The 16,843-nt window shown below is 46.5% G+C and overlaps 2 protein-coding genes across 2 annotated transcripts in view; both read left to right on the top strand.

Annotated features, from left to right (window-relative positions):
- Positions 1–16,843, top strand: part of LOC138786631 (uncharacterized) — a 491,239-nt gene that overhangs the window by 62,369 nt on the left and 412,027 nt on the right. The window lies entirely within an intron of this gene.
- Positions 1–16,843, top strand: part of LOC138787601 (uncharacterized) — a 109,951-nt gene that overhangs the window by 47,870 nt on the left and 45,238 nt on the right. The window contains 1 exon segment of the mRNA XM_069964943.1: positions 5,186–8,299. Coding sequence (XP_069821044.1) covers positions 5,186–8,299 — 3,114 coding nt within the window.

The following is a 16,843-nucleotide window of genomic DNA, read 5'->3' as shown; positions in this document are numbered from 1 at the left end:
GTGCAGTGGCCCCGCCTGCACAGTGCTAGAAACGGCCCTGGCCTAGGGCCTCAGCGACGACCACCTCCGGGACCGTCAGCGACGACCCCCCCGACCCCCCGCCGATCTCCAAATCAGGCCCGGACAGGTGAGATCCCTCCCCCCCAGAACTAAAACTCCCATCATGACCTGTAGGAATTGCCTGTGGCCATCCAGGTTGCAGAACTACAACTCCCATCATGTCCGACTGACAGGTCATGATGGGAGTTGTACTTCTGCAGCTTGTGGCCATCCAGGTTGCAGAATTACAACTCCCATCATGACCTGCAACCTGGGTGGCCACAGACTGCAGAAGTACAACTCCCATCATGACCTGTCAGTCGGCCATGATGGGAGTTGTAGTTCTGCAAGCTGTGACCATCCAGTTGTAGAACTACAACTACATCATATCCTATTTTTTCCTTCTCATCAGGAAATTCTGAAGGCTTTTCCTGATGGTTTCCTGATGGTTTCCTGAAAGAAAAAACGGATTACTGTCAGGAAATCCTGATACTTTCCTGATGACATTTGATGCCTCCTGATCAGGATTTCCTGACAGTAAAAACTGACACGGACGTGTGAATGGGGCCTAACATGGTGAATTGGGGTATGGGGTATTCCCCCCAAGAGCTAAAAAAATAAAATGCTCCCAAACCTAGCTGGCATTACTCCTTGTCTCCCGTTGAGCCGTCTCCCGTCTTTCTAGCTGCTTCCGCTTCACAGTTACAAGTTTTTTAAAAAGCCGATCTATATCCAACATGGCGCCGGCCAGAAAACTACATTTCCCATCATGCAATGCTTATGTCTAACTGGTACATGATGTAGCAGAGCTAATATGCAGTAGATATATCAGAGTTGAATGAGCAGCATAGCAGAGTTGAGTGTGAGATATAGCAGAGTTGAAGGAGCGATATAGCAAAGTTGAATGAGCGATATAGCAGAGTTGAATGAGCGATATAGCTGAGTTGAATGAGCGATATAGCAGAGTTGAATGAGCGATATAGCAGAGTTGAATGAGCGATATAGCAGAGTTGAATGAGCGATATAGCAGAGTTGAATGAGCGATATAGCAGAGTTGAATGAGCGATATAGCAGAGTTGAATGAGCGATATAGCAGAGTTGAATGAGCGATATAGCAGAGTTGAATGAGCGACATAGCAGAGTTCAGTGAGCGATATAGCAGAGTTGAATAAGGGATATAGCAGAGTTGAATGAGCGGCATAGCAGAGTTGAATGAGCGACATAGCAGAGTTGAATGAGCGACATAGCAGAGTTGAGTGAGCGATATAGCAGAGTTTAATGAGCGATATAGCAGAGTTGAGTGAGCGATATAGCAGAGTTGAATGAGCCGCATACGCAGTTGAATGAGCGGCATAGCAGAGTTGAATGAGCAACATAGCAGAGTTGAGCAAGCGATATAGCAGAGTTGAGCGAGCGGCATAGCAGAGTTGAGTGAGCGGCATAGCAAAGTTTAGTGAGCAGCATAGTAGAGCTGAATGAACAGCATAGTAGAGCTGAATGAGTGATATGCTCATCAGGTCAGTTCCAGTTTCCAGTTGGTGGGGGAGGGGCGTATGGATGTTGGGTGCCGCGGGCAGTGACCACTGGTCATTTCAGATTTGGGGGATGTCAGGTGCCGCGGGGGGTGGGTGTCGGGTGCTGCGGGCGGCCACTGCTCATCAGTTCAGGTGCGGGGGGGGTTGGGGGGAGGAGGTGTCTGTTGCCGCGGGCGTCCGCTCAACAGTTCAGGGGCGGGGTTGGGGGCGGGTGCTGCAGGCGTCCGCTCATCAGTTCAGGTGCGGGGGGGGGGGGGGGGGGATGTCGGGTGCCGCGGGCGGCCACTCATCAGTTCAGGTGCGGGGGGGGGGGGGGGGGTGCTTCCAGAGAGGTAGACAGTGATCAGCAGCAGCAGCTGTCACTGTGTCAGTGCCCTCCCTCTCTTCAGTGGACTGGGTTAGAATCGCTAACCCGGCCCATTGAAGAGACTGAGGACACGTGATGCCGTCTCGGAGGGTCGGGGCCAGGAGCAGGGAGCGTGTTGGAGTGGACTGAGAGCTGATGATTCTATGCAAACGGTGGGGGTGGGGGCACCTAGATAACAGCAAAACTGTGCAGAATCCATAATAAATTTATATTGGAAAGATGGAAAGCTACGGGTGGGCAACGTATTAATGCAAAAATAATTTTGGGGGAATACCCCTTTAAGTAATTCTTGTGTCTATCACTCACTGCTGCTGATTTCATGGGGGTATGAATTGGCCTAGGCCGAAATATACTCCGGGGTATAATCTAGCCTAGGCCATTTTAACCCCGGGTATAGTCTGGGCTGGGGGTATATACTCTGGCCTGTTACACCAGGTATAGTCTGGGCTGGGGGTATATACTCTGTTACACCGGGTATAATCTGGGCTGGGGGTATATACTCTGGCCTGTTACACCGGGTATAGTCTGGGCTGGGGGTATATACTCTGTTACACCGGGTATAGTCTGGGCTGGGGGTATATACTCTGGCCTGTTACACCGGGTATAGTCTGGGCTGGGGGTATATACTCTGGCCTGTTACACCGGGTATAGTCTGGGCTGGGGGTATATACTCTGGCCTGGTACACCGGGTATAGTCTGGGCTGGGGGTATATACTCTGTTACACCGGGTATAGTCTGGGCTGGGGGTATATACTCTGTTACACCGGGTATAGTCTGGGCTGGGGGTATATACTCTGGCCTGTTACACCGGGTATAGTCTGGGCTGGGGGTATATACTCTGGCCTGTTACACCGGGTATAGTCTGGGCTGGGGGTATATACTCTGTTACACCGGGTATTGTCTGGGCTGGGGGTATATACTCTGTTACACCGGGTATAGTCTGGGCTGGGGGTATATACTCTGGCCTGTTACACCGGGTATAGTCTGGGCTGGGGGTATATACTCTGTTACACTGGGTATAGTCTGGGCTGGGGGTATATACTCTGGCCTGTTACACCGGGTATAGTCTGGGCTGGGGGTATATACTCTGTTACACTGGGTATAGTCTGGGCTGGGGGTATATACTCTGGCCTGTTACACCGGGTATAGTCTGGGCTGGGGGTATATACTCTGGCCTGTTACACCGGGTATAGTCTGGGCTGGGGGTATATACTCTGTTACACCGGGTATAGTCTGGGCTGGGGGTATATACTCTGGCCTGTTACACCGGGTATAGTCTGGGCTGGGGGTATATACTCTGGCCTGTTACACCGGATATAGTCTGGGCTGGGGGTATATACTCTGGCCTGTTACACCGGATATAGTCTGGGCTGGGCAATGGAGGATTAAATGTACCCTGGGCCCCGGGCTGTCCACCCAACCTGCCCCCCTCCCCGCTCAATCCGCCCAAATCGCCCACATTATAATCCGCTAGAGCCCCCCCCACACACACACACACACACACGCGCTGTCCCAAATAAACACTGCCTGCCTCCCCTCCCTGCTGGCCCCAATAAACAGAATGTTTGGTCCCTTGCTGCTCCCCCAGTAAGCATTGTCCACCCCACCTCCACTGCCCCCAATAAACATATTGGAGGGTGCTAATCTAAAGGGGAGGTCACAGCAGCACAGAGGATGTTAGGAGAGGAGTGTGCTGATCTATAGGAGAGGTCCGAGCAGCACAGAGGATGTCAGCAGAGGAGGGTGCTGATCTATAGGAGAGGTCCGAGCAGCACAGAGGATGTCAGGAGAGGAGGGTGCTGATCTTATAGGGGAGGTCACAGCAGCACAGAGCATGTCAGCTGGACCCCTCTTCCCCCCCTTATAGATGGCCCCCCTCTTCCCTATTCCCCCCTTATAGATGTTCCCCCTCTTCCCTATTCCCCCCCTTATAGATGGCCCCCCTCTTCCTCCCCTTATAGATGGTTCCCCTCTTCCCCACCCTTATAGATGGTCCCCCTCTTCCTCCCCTTATAGATGGTCCCCCTCTTCCTCCCCTTATAGATGGTTCCCCTCTTCCCCCCCTTATAGATGGTCCCCCTCTTCCTCCCCTCATAGATGGTCCCCCTCTTCCTCCCCTTATAGATGGTCCCCCTCTTCCCCCCCTTATAGATGGTCCCCCTCTTCCTCCCCTTATAGATGGTCCCCCTCTTCCCCCTTATAGATGGCCCCCCTCTTCCCCCCCTTATAGATGGTCCCCCTCTTCCTCCCCCTATACATGGTCCCCCTCTTCCCCCCCTTATACATGGTCCCCCTCTTCCCCCCCTTATAGATGGTTCCCCTCTTCCCCCCCCTTATAGATGGTCCCCTCTTCCCCCCCCTTATAGATGGTCTCCCTCTTCCCCCCCCTTATAGATGGTTCCCCTCTTCCCCCCCCTTATAGATGGTCCCCCTCTTCCCTATTCCCCCTTATAGATGGTCCCCCTTATAGATGGGGAGTTCTCTGATGCGCGCGCTGGCAGGGATAGGACGGGACACCCCCGGCAGCCGCGCATCAGCCGTGGCAGTGCAGTGGCGGATTATAATGTGGCCGCCCAAACCGCCCATATTATAATCCGCCACTGGGGCTGGGGGTATACTCTGGCCTGTTACCCTGGGAGGAGCCATCTGCTGCAAAGCATCCTGGGAGAGGGGATATCAGTACTCAGTGTGGGCGGGAACTGGGCGACCGCAGCATAGGAATAGTGAGGAGAGAAGAGGGAGGGAATCACCACCTATCGAGGCTCACCCTGGCTGCCAGGCAGCATAACATATGGGGTACCCCCCCCCCCCCCCCCCCCCAGGACGAATGGAATATTTTAATTTAAACCAATAAAGTTTAGAACTCCTCCCCTAGAAGGTATATAACAGAGACTATGATCTGGGCCCAACAAACATTACTAACATTATCTTATTAAATAATAATAACCCATCTTTCTTCTTGGCAGCTGAGTGTCCCCGGAGATCAGAGGGACATCAGATATCTCCAGATATTACAGCAGATGGTCAGATCACACAAGATACATATGAAGAACCTTCTATTACCCCAGATATACCCCCAGCCCCTCACAGCAAAGATCTGCCATCTCATCCTTCTATACAAGTCCTGGCTACTGATTCATCAGAGATTAAGCAGAATAAGAAGAGATTTTCATGTTCAGAATGTGAAAGATGTTTTATACTAAAATCACAACTCATGCAACATCAAAAAACGCACACAAAAAAGAACCCATTTTCATGCTCAGAGTGTGGGAAATATTTTACTAAGAAATCACGGCTCACTATACATGAAAGAATTCACACAAGGGAGAAGCCATTTTCATGTTCAGAATGTGGGAAATGTTTTCCTTTTAAATCAGCGCTCACTATACATGAAAGAACTCATACGGGAGAGAAGCCATTTTCATGTTCGGAATGTGGAAAATGTTTTACTTCAAAATCACAGCTAACTATACATGAAAGTACCCATACGGGAAAGAAGCCATTTTCATGTTCAGAATGTGGGAAATGTTTTACATCGAAATCAACACTCAAATTACATAAAAGAGTTCACACAAGGGAGAAGCCATTTTTATGTTCAGAATGTGGAAAGTGTTTTTGTAATAAATCAACTCTTTATACTCATCAAAGAATTCACACAGGGGAGAAGCCATTTTCATGTTCAGAATGTGGAAAATGTTTTTCTGATAAATCAACTCTTTATACTCATCAAAGAATTCACACAGGGGAGAAGCCATTTTCATGTTCAGAATGTGGGAAATGTTTTTCTAATAAATCACATCTTTATACACATCAAAGAATTCACACAGGGGAAAAGCCATTTTCATGTTCAGAATGTGGGAAATGTTTTGCATTGAAACTAACGCTCACACTTCATGAAAGAACTCATACAGGAGAGAAGCCATTTTTATGTTCAGAATGTGGAAAATGTTTTTCTAATAAATCATATCTTAATAGACATCAAAGAATTCACACAGGAGAGAAGCCATTTTCATGTTCAGAATGTGGCAAATGTTTTGCATTGAAACTAACGCTCACACTTCATGAAAGAACTCATACAGGAGAGAAGCCATTTTCATGTTCAGAATGTGGTAAATGTTTTGCTTTTAAATCAAGGCTCACTATACATGAAAGAACTCATACAGGAGAGAAGCCATTTTCATGTTCGGAATGTGGAAAATGTTTTACTCAAAAAGGTAATTTTTTAAAACATCAAACAATTCACACAGGAAAGAAGCCATTTTCATGTTCTGAATGTGGAAAATGTTTTGCTTTTAAATCAGCGCTCACTATACATGAAAGAACTCATACGGGAGAGAAGTTATTTTCATGTTCAGAATGTGGAAAATGTTTTGCTGTTAAATCAGAGCTCACTTTACATGAAAGAACTCACACAAGAAAGAACCCATTTTCATGCTCCGAGTGTGGGAAACATTGTACTAAGAAATCACAGCTGACTATACATGAAAGAATTCACACAGGGGAGAAGCCATTTTCTTGTTCAGAATGTGGCAAATGTTTTGCTCAAAAACACCATCTCACCGCACATGAAAGGACTCATACAGGAGAAAAGCCATTTTCATGTTCAGAATGTGGAGAATGTTTTGCTTTGAAAGCAAAGCTCACTGTACATGAAAGAACTCATACAGGAGAGAAGCCATTTTCATGTTCGGAATGTGGAAAATGTTTTACTCAAAAAGGTCATTTTTTAAAACATCAAAAAATTCACACAGGGAAGAAGACATTTTCATGTTCAGAATGTGGAAAATGTTTTGCTTTTAAATCAAGGCTCACTTCACATGAAAGAACTCATACAGGAGAGAAGCCATTTTCATGTTTGGAATGTGGAAAATGTTTTACTTTTAAATCAACGCTCAATATACATGAAAGAACTCATACAGGAGAGAAGCCATTTTTATGTTCAGAATGTGGAAAATGTTTTGCTTTTAAATCAATGCTCACTATACATGAAAGAACTCATACCGGAGAGAAGCCATTTTCATGTTCAGACTGTGGAAAATGTTTTGATTTTAAATCAGTGCTCACTAGACATCACAGAACTCATACAGGAGAGAAGCCATTTTCATGTTTACAATGTGGGAAATGTTTTCCTTTTAAATCAGCGCTCACTATACATGAAAGAACTCATACGGGAGAGAAGTTATTTTCATGTTCAGAATGTGGCAAATGTTTTGCTCAAAAAAAACAACTCACCGTACATGAAAGGACTCATACAGGAGAAAAGCCATTTTCATGTTCAGAATGTGGAAAATGTTTTGCTTTGAAAGCAAAGCTCACTGTACATGAAAGAACTCATACAGGAGAGAAGCCATTTTCATGTTCAGAATGTGGAAAATATTTTGCTTTAAAATCAATGCTCACATTACATGAAAGAACTCATACAGGAGAGAAGCCATTTTCATGTTCGGAATGTGGAAAATGTTTTGCTTTGAAATCAATCCTCACATTACATGAAAGAACTCACACGGGAGAGAAGCCATTTTCATGTTCAGAATGTGGAAAACGTTTTTCTAAGAGATCAAATGTTTATCGCCATCAAAAAATTCACACAGGGGAGAAGCCATTTTCATGTTCAGAATGTGGGAAATGTTTTGCTTTTAAATCAGGGCTCACTTTACACGAAAGAAATCATACAGGAGAGAAGCCATTTTCATGTTTGGAATGTGAAAAAAAATTTTCTTTTAAATTAGCGCTCACTTCACATGAAAGAACTCATACAGGAGAGAAGCCATTTTCATGTTCAGAATGTGGAAAATGTTTTGCTCAAAAAAACCAACTCACCGTACATGAAAGGACTCATACAGGAGAAAAGCCATTTTCATGTTCAGAATGTGGAAAAAGTTTCCTTGTTAAATCAAAGCTTTTTGAACATGAAAGAACTCATACAGGAGAAAAGCCGTTTTCATGTTCAGAATGTGGAAAATGTTTTGCTTTGAAAACATCGCTCACATTACATGAAAGAACTCATACGGGAGAGAAGCCATTTTCATGTTCGGAATGTGGAAAAAGTTTCCTTGTTAAATCAAAGCTTTTTGAACATGAAAGAACTCATACAGGAGAAAAGCCGTTTTCATGTTCAGAATGTGGAAAATGTTTTGCTTTGAAATCAATCCTCACATTACATGAAAGAACTCATACGGGAGAGAAGCCATTTTCATGTTCAGAATGTGGAAAACGTTTTTCTAATAAATCAAATGTTTATCGCCATCAAAGAATTCACACAGGGGAGAAGCCATTTTCATGTTCAGAATGTGGGAAATGTTTTACTAAGAAATGTAATCTTATTACTCATAAAAAGATTCACTCCAGGGAGAAGCCAGTTCATAGCGCTCAATGATCACTCACACGTCTGTTATCCAAAGAGCAAATCTAATCCAGATACCACAGCTATGTATTCCCCATGTGTATAGGAGATCTGGCGGTAATACAGATATCATATACCACAGCTATGTATTCCCCATGTGTATAGGAGATCTGGCGGTAATACAGATATCATATACCGCAGCTCCAAACTTGTATACGAGTAGTCACAGTGCAGCCAGGAGGTCACGGATGAGGAGGTGACTTTATGATACGACGGTTCAGCAGGTATTATCTCCTTTATCGAGCAGAAGTGAATGACGCACAATGGCGGCTTATATATATATATATATACAGAGATACAAAATCATTGGTGCGGACAGAGCTGATCCTAGTATACAGATCACTGCATATACCTCCCAGAAGACACCAGTGATACAGCAGCTCTCCGCACCCAGCTACATCTGTTACTACAGCAACTCAATGCCGGTTTATGTTAAAGGGGTACTCCGACAAAAATCCTTTTCTTTCAAGTGTTGTTGTTTCAGAAAACTTTTGACATATCATAGAGACGTCAGAGAGATATGTCAGAAGTTTTGATCGGTCCGGGTCCGAGTGTTTATACCGATCGGGTGATAGAGTGGGGAGAAGACCGCGCTAAGCGTAATCCTCTCGCGGCTCTGTCACGTGATCAGTCGGAATGATAATGGAGCTCTATGGAGCCTGACTGATCACACTGACAGAGCGGGGAGAGGACGTGCTGCAGCGTGGTCCTCTCCCCGCTCCTTCTGCCAGTCGGTACAGGTATGAACACATCTCTATGACGTCTCTATGTCGTGTCATAAGTTTTCTGAAACGATAGTGAAACTTTCAAATCAACCGGTTTCAGAAAGTTCTATAGATTTGTAATTTACTTCTATCTAAAAATCTCCAGTCTTCAGGTACTTATCAGCTGCTGTATGTCCTGCAAGAAGCGGTGTATTCTTTCCAGTCTGGTACAGTGCTCTCTGCCGCCACCTCTGTCCATGTCAGGAACTGCTCACAGTACAGTTTAAAGGGGTACTCCAGCGAGAAGATTCCCGTACTAGAAACACATTACAAATTGTTTGTGATCGGCGAATACGAACAATAAGCGTCACGTTCATACAAACATACGAAGATTTCCCAACATGGCCGCTCACCACTAGTAAGGGCGGCCGTATGATGGCAGATGCTTGGTCATGCTTCAGTATATCCCAATGTTTGTTTACAATGAATTTAATTGACTTGTGGTCTGAAGAAAAGGTGGCGATGACATTTAACCCTTAGTTGGTCATATCTTCCTTCTTCTTACCAGATTGGATTCCTTGTTTTTGACTCTTATTCCCGAGTGAAATGGGGTAATTCTCGGAAATGACTCTTTTTTTTTGAGAACTTTGCTTTGTTTCCTAAAGTCCTTCATGGTGGAGGAATCGCGGCGGATACGTCTGAACTGTCCAAACGTAATATTATTGATGTATTTTACATTTTCTGTGGTGAGAACTTTCATAGTGTAAATAGCTATTTCCGTCAACAGGTTTTAAATATGGGGGGGGGGGCGGGAAGGTATAATATATGGGGGTGGGGGGGGGGGCGGGAAGGTATAATATATAGGGGTGGGGGCGGTAAGGTATAATATATGGGGAGGGGCGGGAAGGTATAATATATGGGGGCAGGGGGCGGGAAGGTATAATATATGGAGTTGGGGCGCGGGAAGGTATAATATATGGGGGCAGGGGTCGGGAAGGTATAATATATGGGGGTGGGGGGGAGGGTGTAACGACATGGTGACCACCAATACTCACCTGTCCCCATGCCTGTCCAGCGCCAGATCGCCGCTCTGTGACCCCCGCCAGGCTCAAGCATCTTCTCAGCCAACGTCATGGCCCGGTTGATTGGCAGCTCGCTCGGCAGGCTGCCAGTCAGCTGGGTAAGGCATTTTCTCCAGAGTCAGGAGTTGGGCAGCTGGTGGGGCGGCGCTTCACGGGCATGGGGTAAGGTGAGTGGTGCTTGGTTGTTATGTTCCTTCCTGCCCCTGCCGGCAGTTTTTTTAAATCGCTGGACTTCCCCTTTAAATATATTATTATATTTTGCGGACGTGGCACGTGGTCCCTTTTTTTCGGTTTCATTGCATTTGTCTTTGCAAATTCTTATTCTGCAAATGGGAGGCTAAAGAGAGGAAGCGATGTAAATATGTGTCATTGTGTCCATTTGGGAAGTCTGTACGTAAAGCCTCGTTCCACCCCATGTTTCAGCGCAGATCGTGTATTCTACAGCGCTTTCTACCTGCTGCTTAATTATTTATCCTACTGTTATTTTAACCCGGAGACTTAGTAACAATAGGTGCCCTGATTAAAGGCGGCATTCACGCTGGAAACACGTTGGGGGGTGCTGATCTTGTGAATGTTACATGCCTATTATCTCAGAAATAAAGTGAACCAAGAAAGTTAAAAAAAAAAACAAAACAGGTTTGAAGTATGTTTTTTTTCATAATCGGGTCACCTTAATGAAAGACAATGCAAACGCAGTGTTAGTGTAAAAGATGTTATGAGTGAACTCAGGACCCCAGGATTTCTCGTTGATGTCATTAACAAAGTCGCCAAGTTCAGTCGGACCCGTCCCAAATGATGAAAATATCATTGATGTAACTCTGATATAGAACACATTTGTGGAAAAGAGGATGCACGTAGCTGGATTCCTTCTGAAACAGGCCCACAAACAGGTTACAGAAACTTGGGGTAAATTTACACCCCATAGCGGTCCCCAATTCCTGTTCAAAAATACAGTCATCAAACTGGAAGACGTTGTGTTTGAGAATAAACCCAATGCAGTTTTGAATGAACTCGGCTTGAACTGAGGGAACGGATGAATCTTGTTCAAGAGAATGTGAAATGGTTTAATCCCCAGATGGTGATCAGTAACTGTATATAAAGAGGATGGGTCCATTGTAAAAATAATAGATAATTTCAATAAAGTGTGATGTATCCCGAGTATAAGAGGTGACTGGTCTGACATGATTTTGAGGAGGAGTGTCCACATATTGTCAGAGGTTACCGGTAAGAGAGTTGATTCCGGAAATGATGGGTTTGCCTGGAGGTTGTAGAGGATTGTTATGAACCTTGGGAAGGTAATAGAACAGTGAGAGGTTGCTTTTTTTAAATGACCTTTTATGTATAAAATTTTTTTATAAAAAGCCATCAATACGTTTGATCTAGAAAAAATTTTTACTAATAAAAACTAGATATCATGACACAAAAAAATGACGCCACATGCGACTCCGTATGTGAATAAATAAATGCGCTATGGGAGTCACAATGGGACCATTTTAAATACGCCTATTTGCAAAAAAAAAGTTTTACTGCTAATAAAAATAGTAAAACGTAAGAAAACCTGGTAAACCTGCATATGGCCGTGTTCAGACCGACCTATAGAATAAAGAAAAATGCCAATTTTATTGTTAAGTGCATTATGTAAACATGGAAACCACCAAAACTTTACGGAATCGCATTCAATAACCCAAATTTACCCCATAAATGATATTTTGGGGGTTCCGTCATTCATTTTATGGCAAATTGAAAGACGTCATTACAAAGTACAGCTGCTCCTGAAAAAAAACAAGCCTCATGTGAAAAAATGAAAGAGTTATGGGTCTTAGAAGGCGAGGAGGAAAAAACGAAAACGCTAAAGTGACAATAGGCCCGGTCCTTAAGGGGTTAAGCTTCAAAATCTCCCGATCAAGGACGCCAAGTTGGAGTCCGTTCTACATTATCTTAAGTATTCACTGTATAATTTTACCTTATTTAGGACAACAAAGTATAATAACAAACTGAAAAACTGCAGTATATACATATACATATATACACTTATATATAAACCAGTTCATTCGGATTACCTGGGTCACTTACTTTGTATATCTTAGGCCTTGGAGAATGACACAGAACAGGAAGAAACAGGAACAGACAAAATATAGTGATAAGGAAACACACAATACGGGACAACGAGACCCTCACAACCACTCACGTCTGTCCACTTAGGAGACGATTGACAAATAGAGGAAGGATTCATACAATTAGGGATGTAGAAACTGACTCCCAGAGCGCCCCTTTACCAGTGACTCTCAGAGCGCCCCTTTACCAGTGACTCCCAGAGCACCCCTTTACCAGTGACTCCCAGAGCGCCCCTTTACCAGTGACTTCCAGAGCGCCCCTTTACCAGTGACTTCCAGAGCGCCCCTTTACTAGTGACTCACAGAGCGCCTCTTTACCAGTGACTCCCAGAGTGCCCCTTTACTAGTGACTCCCACAGCGCCCCTTTACCAGTGACTCCCAGAGCGCCCCTTTACTAGTGACTCCCAGAGCGCCCCTTTACTAGTGACTCCCAGAGCGCCCCTTTACTAGTGACTCCCACAGCGCCCCTTTACCAGTGACTCCCAGAGCGCCCCTTTACTAGTGACTCCCACAGCGCCCCTTTACTAGTGACTCCCAGAGCGCCTCTTTACCAGTGACTCCCACAGAGCCCCTTTACCAGTGACTCCCAGAGCGCCCCTTTACCAGTGACTCCCAGAGCGCCCCTTTACCAGTGACTCACAGAGCGCCCCTTTACTAGTGACTCCCACAGCGCCCCTTTACCAGTGACTCACAGAGCGCCTCTTTACCAGTGACTTCCAGAGCGCCCCTTTACCAGTGACTCCCAGAGCGCCCCTTTACCAGTGACTTCCAAAGCGCCCCTTTACCAGTGACTTCTAGAGCACCCCTTTGCCAGTGACTTCCAGAGCGCCCCTTTACTAGTGACTTCCAGAGCACCCCTTTACCAGTGACTTCCAGAGCGCCCCTTTACCAGTGACTTTCAGAGCGCCCCTTTACCAGTGACTTCTAGAGCACCCCTTTACCAGTGACTTCCAGAGCGCCCCTTTACCAGTGACTTCCAGAGCGCCCCTTTACCAGTGACTTCCAGAGCGCCCCTTTACCAGTGACTTTCAGAGCGCCCCTTTACCAGTGACTTCCAGAGCGCCCCTTTACCAGTGACTTTCAGAGCGCCCCTTTACCAGTGACTCCCAGAGCGCCCCTTTACCAGTGACTCCCAGAGCGCCCCTTTACCAGTGACTTCCAGAGCGCCCTATTACCAGTGACTTCCAGAGCGCCCTATTACCAGTGACTTCCAGAGCGCCCCTTTAGCAGTGACTTCCAGAGCGCCCTATTACCAGTGACTTCCAGAGCGCCCCTTTACCAGTGACTTCCAGAGCGCCCCTTTACCAGTGACTTCCAAAGCGCCCCTTTACCAGTGACTTCCAGAGCGCCCCTTTACCAGTCACTTCCCTTTAAGAGAAGCTTTAACCCTGGGTCCTGTCCCGCATCGATGTTGCTCTTAAATGGACCCAGGTCTCTCTTAAAGGCACCGGTTTCGCTCTTAAAGGGACCCATTTTGCTCTTAAAGGGATCCAGGTGGCTCTTAAAGGGACCCAGTTCACTCTTAAAGGGACCTAGGTCGCTCTTAAAGGCACCCAGGGCGCTCTTAAAGGGACCCAGGGCGCTCTTAAAGGGACCCATTTCACTCCTCAAGGGACCCAAGTCGCTCTAGTGAAATATGGTCCCTTTAAGAGCGACATAGGTCCCTTTAAGAGCGACATGGGTCCAGTACCTTTTGGAGCGACTTGGGTCCCTTTAAGAGCACCATGCGCCCCGTCCCTTTAAGAGCGACTTGGGTCCCATTAAGAGCGACGTGGGTCCCTTTAAGAGCGACTTGGGTCCCATTAAGAGCGACTTGGGTCCCATTAAGAGCGACTTGGGTCCCTTTAAGAGAGACTTGGGTCCCTTTAAGAGCGATCTGGGTACTTATAATGGTAAAGATCAGTGCTCGGTTACCATGACAATCTTACTCATGTCAGGGAGACAAAATTGTTAAAGACCTTCCATATATTACATCTTCTATTGGCCAATAGTGGACATGTGACTGTGGATGTTGTGATACATGCCTGACGAGACCTTAGAGTTCCTATTGGCTGCTATATTTCAGCTATTTGCATATGTGCTGTGATTGGCTGTTAGCGGTTAGAGTGCGGCCATTATTGGCATTACAGTCCTTGGCATTACAGTCCTCAGGCATTATAGTCCTTGGCATTACAGTCCTCGGGCATTACAGTCCTCAGGCATTACAGTCCTCAGGCATTACAGTCCTTGGCATTACAGTCCTCAGGCATTACAGTCCTCAGGCATTACAGTCCTCGGGCATTACAGTCCTCGGGCATTACAGTCCTTGGGCATTACAGTCCTTGGCATTACAGTCCTCAGGCATTACAGTCCTCAGGCATTACAGTCCTCGGGCATTACAGTCCTCAGGCATTACAGTCCTTGGGCATTACAGTCCTTGGCATTACAGTCCTCAGGCATTACAGTCCTCAGGCATTACAGTCCTCAGGCATTACAGTCCTCAGGCATTACAGTCCTCAGGCATTACAGTCCTCGGGCATTACAGTCCTTGGCATTACAGTCCTTGGGCATTACAGTCCTCAGGCATTACAGTCCTTGGCATTACAGTCCTCAGGCATTACAGTCCTTGGCATTACAGTCCTTGGCATTACAGTCCTCAGGCATTACAGTCCTCAGGCATTACAGTCCTCAGGCATTACAGTCCTCAGGCATTACAGTCCTCAGGCATTACAGTCCTTGGCATTACAGTCCTTGGCATTACAGTCCTTGGCATTACAGTCCTCAGGCATTACAGTCCTTGGCATTACAGTCCTTGGCATTACAGTCCTCGGGCATTACAGTCCTTGGCATTACAGTCCTTGGCATTACAGTCCTTGGCATTACAGTCCTCGGGCATTACAGTCCTTGGCATTACAGTCCTTGGCATTACAGTCCTCAGGCATTACAGTCCTTGGCATTACAGTCCTCAGGCATTACAGTCCTTGGCATTACAGTCCTTGGCATTACAGTCCTCAGGCATTACAGTCCTCAGGCATTACAGTCCTCAGGCATTACAGTCCTCAGGCATTACAGTCCTCAGGCATTACAGTCCTTGGCATTACAGTCCTTGGCATTACAGTCCTTGGCATTACAGTCCTCAGGCATTACAGTCCTCAGGCATTACAGTCCTCAGGCATTACAGTCCTTGGCATTACAGTCCTTGGCATTACAGTCCTTGGCATTACAGTCCTCAGGCATTACAGTCCTTGGCATTACAGTCCTTGGCATTACAGTCCTCGGGCATTACAGTCCTTGGCATTACAGTCCTTGGCATTACAGTCCTTGGCATTACAGTCCTCGGGCATTACAGTCCTCAGGCATTACAGTCCTTGGCATTACAGTCCTTGGCATTACAGTCCTCGGGCATTACAGTCCTTGGCATTACAGTCCTTGGCATTACAGTCCTAGGGCATTACAGTCCTTGGCATTACAGTCCTTGGCATTACAGTCCTCGGGCATTACAGTCCTTGGCATTACAGTCCTCGGGCATTACAGTCCTCGGGCATTACAGTCCTTGGCATTACAGTCCTCAGGCATTACAGTCCTTGGCATTACAGTCCTTGGCATTACAGTCCTCAGGCATTACAGTCCTCAGGCATTACAGTCCTTGGCATTACAGTCCTCAGGCATTACAGTCCTCAGCATTACAGTCCTCAGGCATTACAGTCCTTGGTATTACAGTCCTCAGGCATTACAGTCCTTGGCATTACAGTCCTCAGGCATTACAGTCCTCAGGCATTACAGTCCTCGGGCATTACAGTGCTCGGGCATTACAGTCCTTGGCATTACAGTCCTTGGCATTACAGTCCTTGGCATTACAGTCCTCAGGCATTACAGTCCTTGGCATTACAGTCCTCAGGCATTACAGTCCTCAGGCATTACAGTCCTCGGGCATTACAGTCCTCGGGCATTACAGTCCTCGGCATTACAGTCCTCAGGCATTACAGTCCTCAGGCATTACAGTCCTCGGGCATTACAGTCCTTGGCATTACAGTCCTTGGCATTACAGTCCTCGGGCATTACAGTCCTCGGCATTACAGTCCTCAGGCATTACAGTCCTTGGCATTACAGTCCTCAGGCATTACAGTCCTTGGCATTACAGTCCTTGGCATTACAGTCCTCGGGCATTACAGTCCTTGGCATTACAGTCCTCGGCATTACAGTACTCAGGCATTACAGTCCTTGGCATTACAGTCCTTGGCATTACAGTCCTTGGCATTACAGTCCTTGGCATTACAGTCCTCAGGCATTACAGTCCTTGGCATTACAGTCCTTGGCATTACAGTCCTCGGCATTACAGTCCTTGGCATTACAGTCCTCGGGCATTACAGTCCTCGGGCATTACAGTCCTCGGCATTACAGTCCTCAGGCATTACAGTCCTCGGGCATTACAGTCCTCGGGCATTACAGTCCTCGGCATTACAGTCCTCAGGCATTACAGTCCTTGGCATTACAGTCCTTGGCATTACAGTCCTTGGCATTACAGTCCTCAGGCATTACAGTCCTCAGGCATTACAGTCCTCGGGCATTACAGTGCTCGGGCATTACAGTCCTTGGCATTACAGTCCTTGGCATTACAG

This window comes from Dendropsophus ebraccatus, chromosome 3 (assembly GCF_027789765.1).
Source record: "Dendropsophus ebraccatus isolate aDenEbr1 chromosome 3, aDenEbr1.pat, whole genome shotgun sequence".
In the NCBI taxonomy this organism is placed as follows: Eukaryota; Metazoa; Chordata; class Amphibia; order Anura; family Hylidae; genus Dendropsophus; species Dendropsophus ebraccatus.
This window is presented reverse-complemented; position numbering and strand designations above follow the sequence as displayed.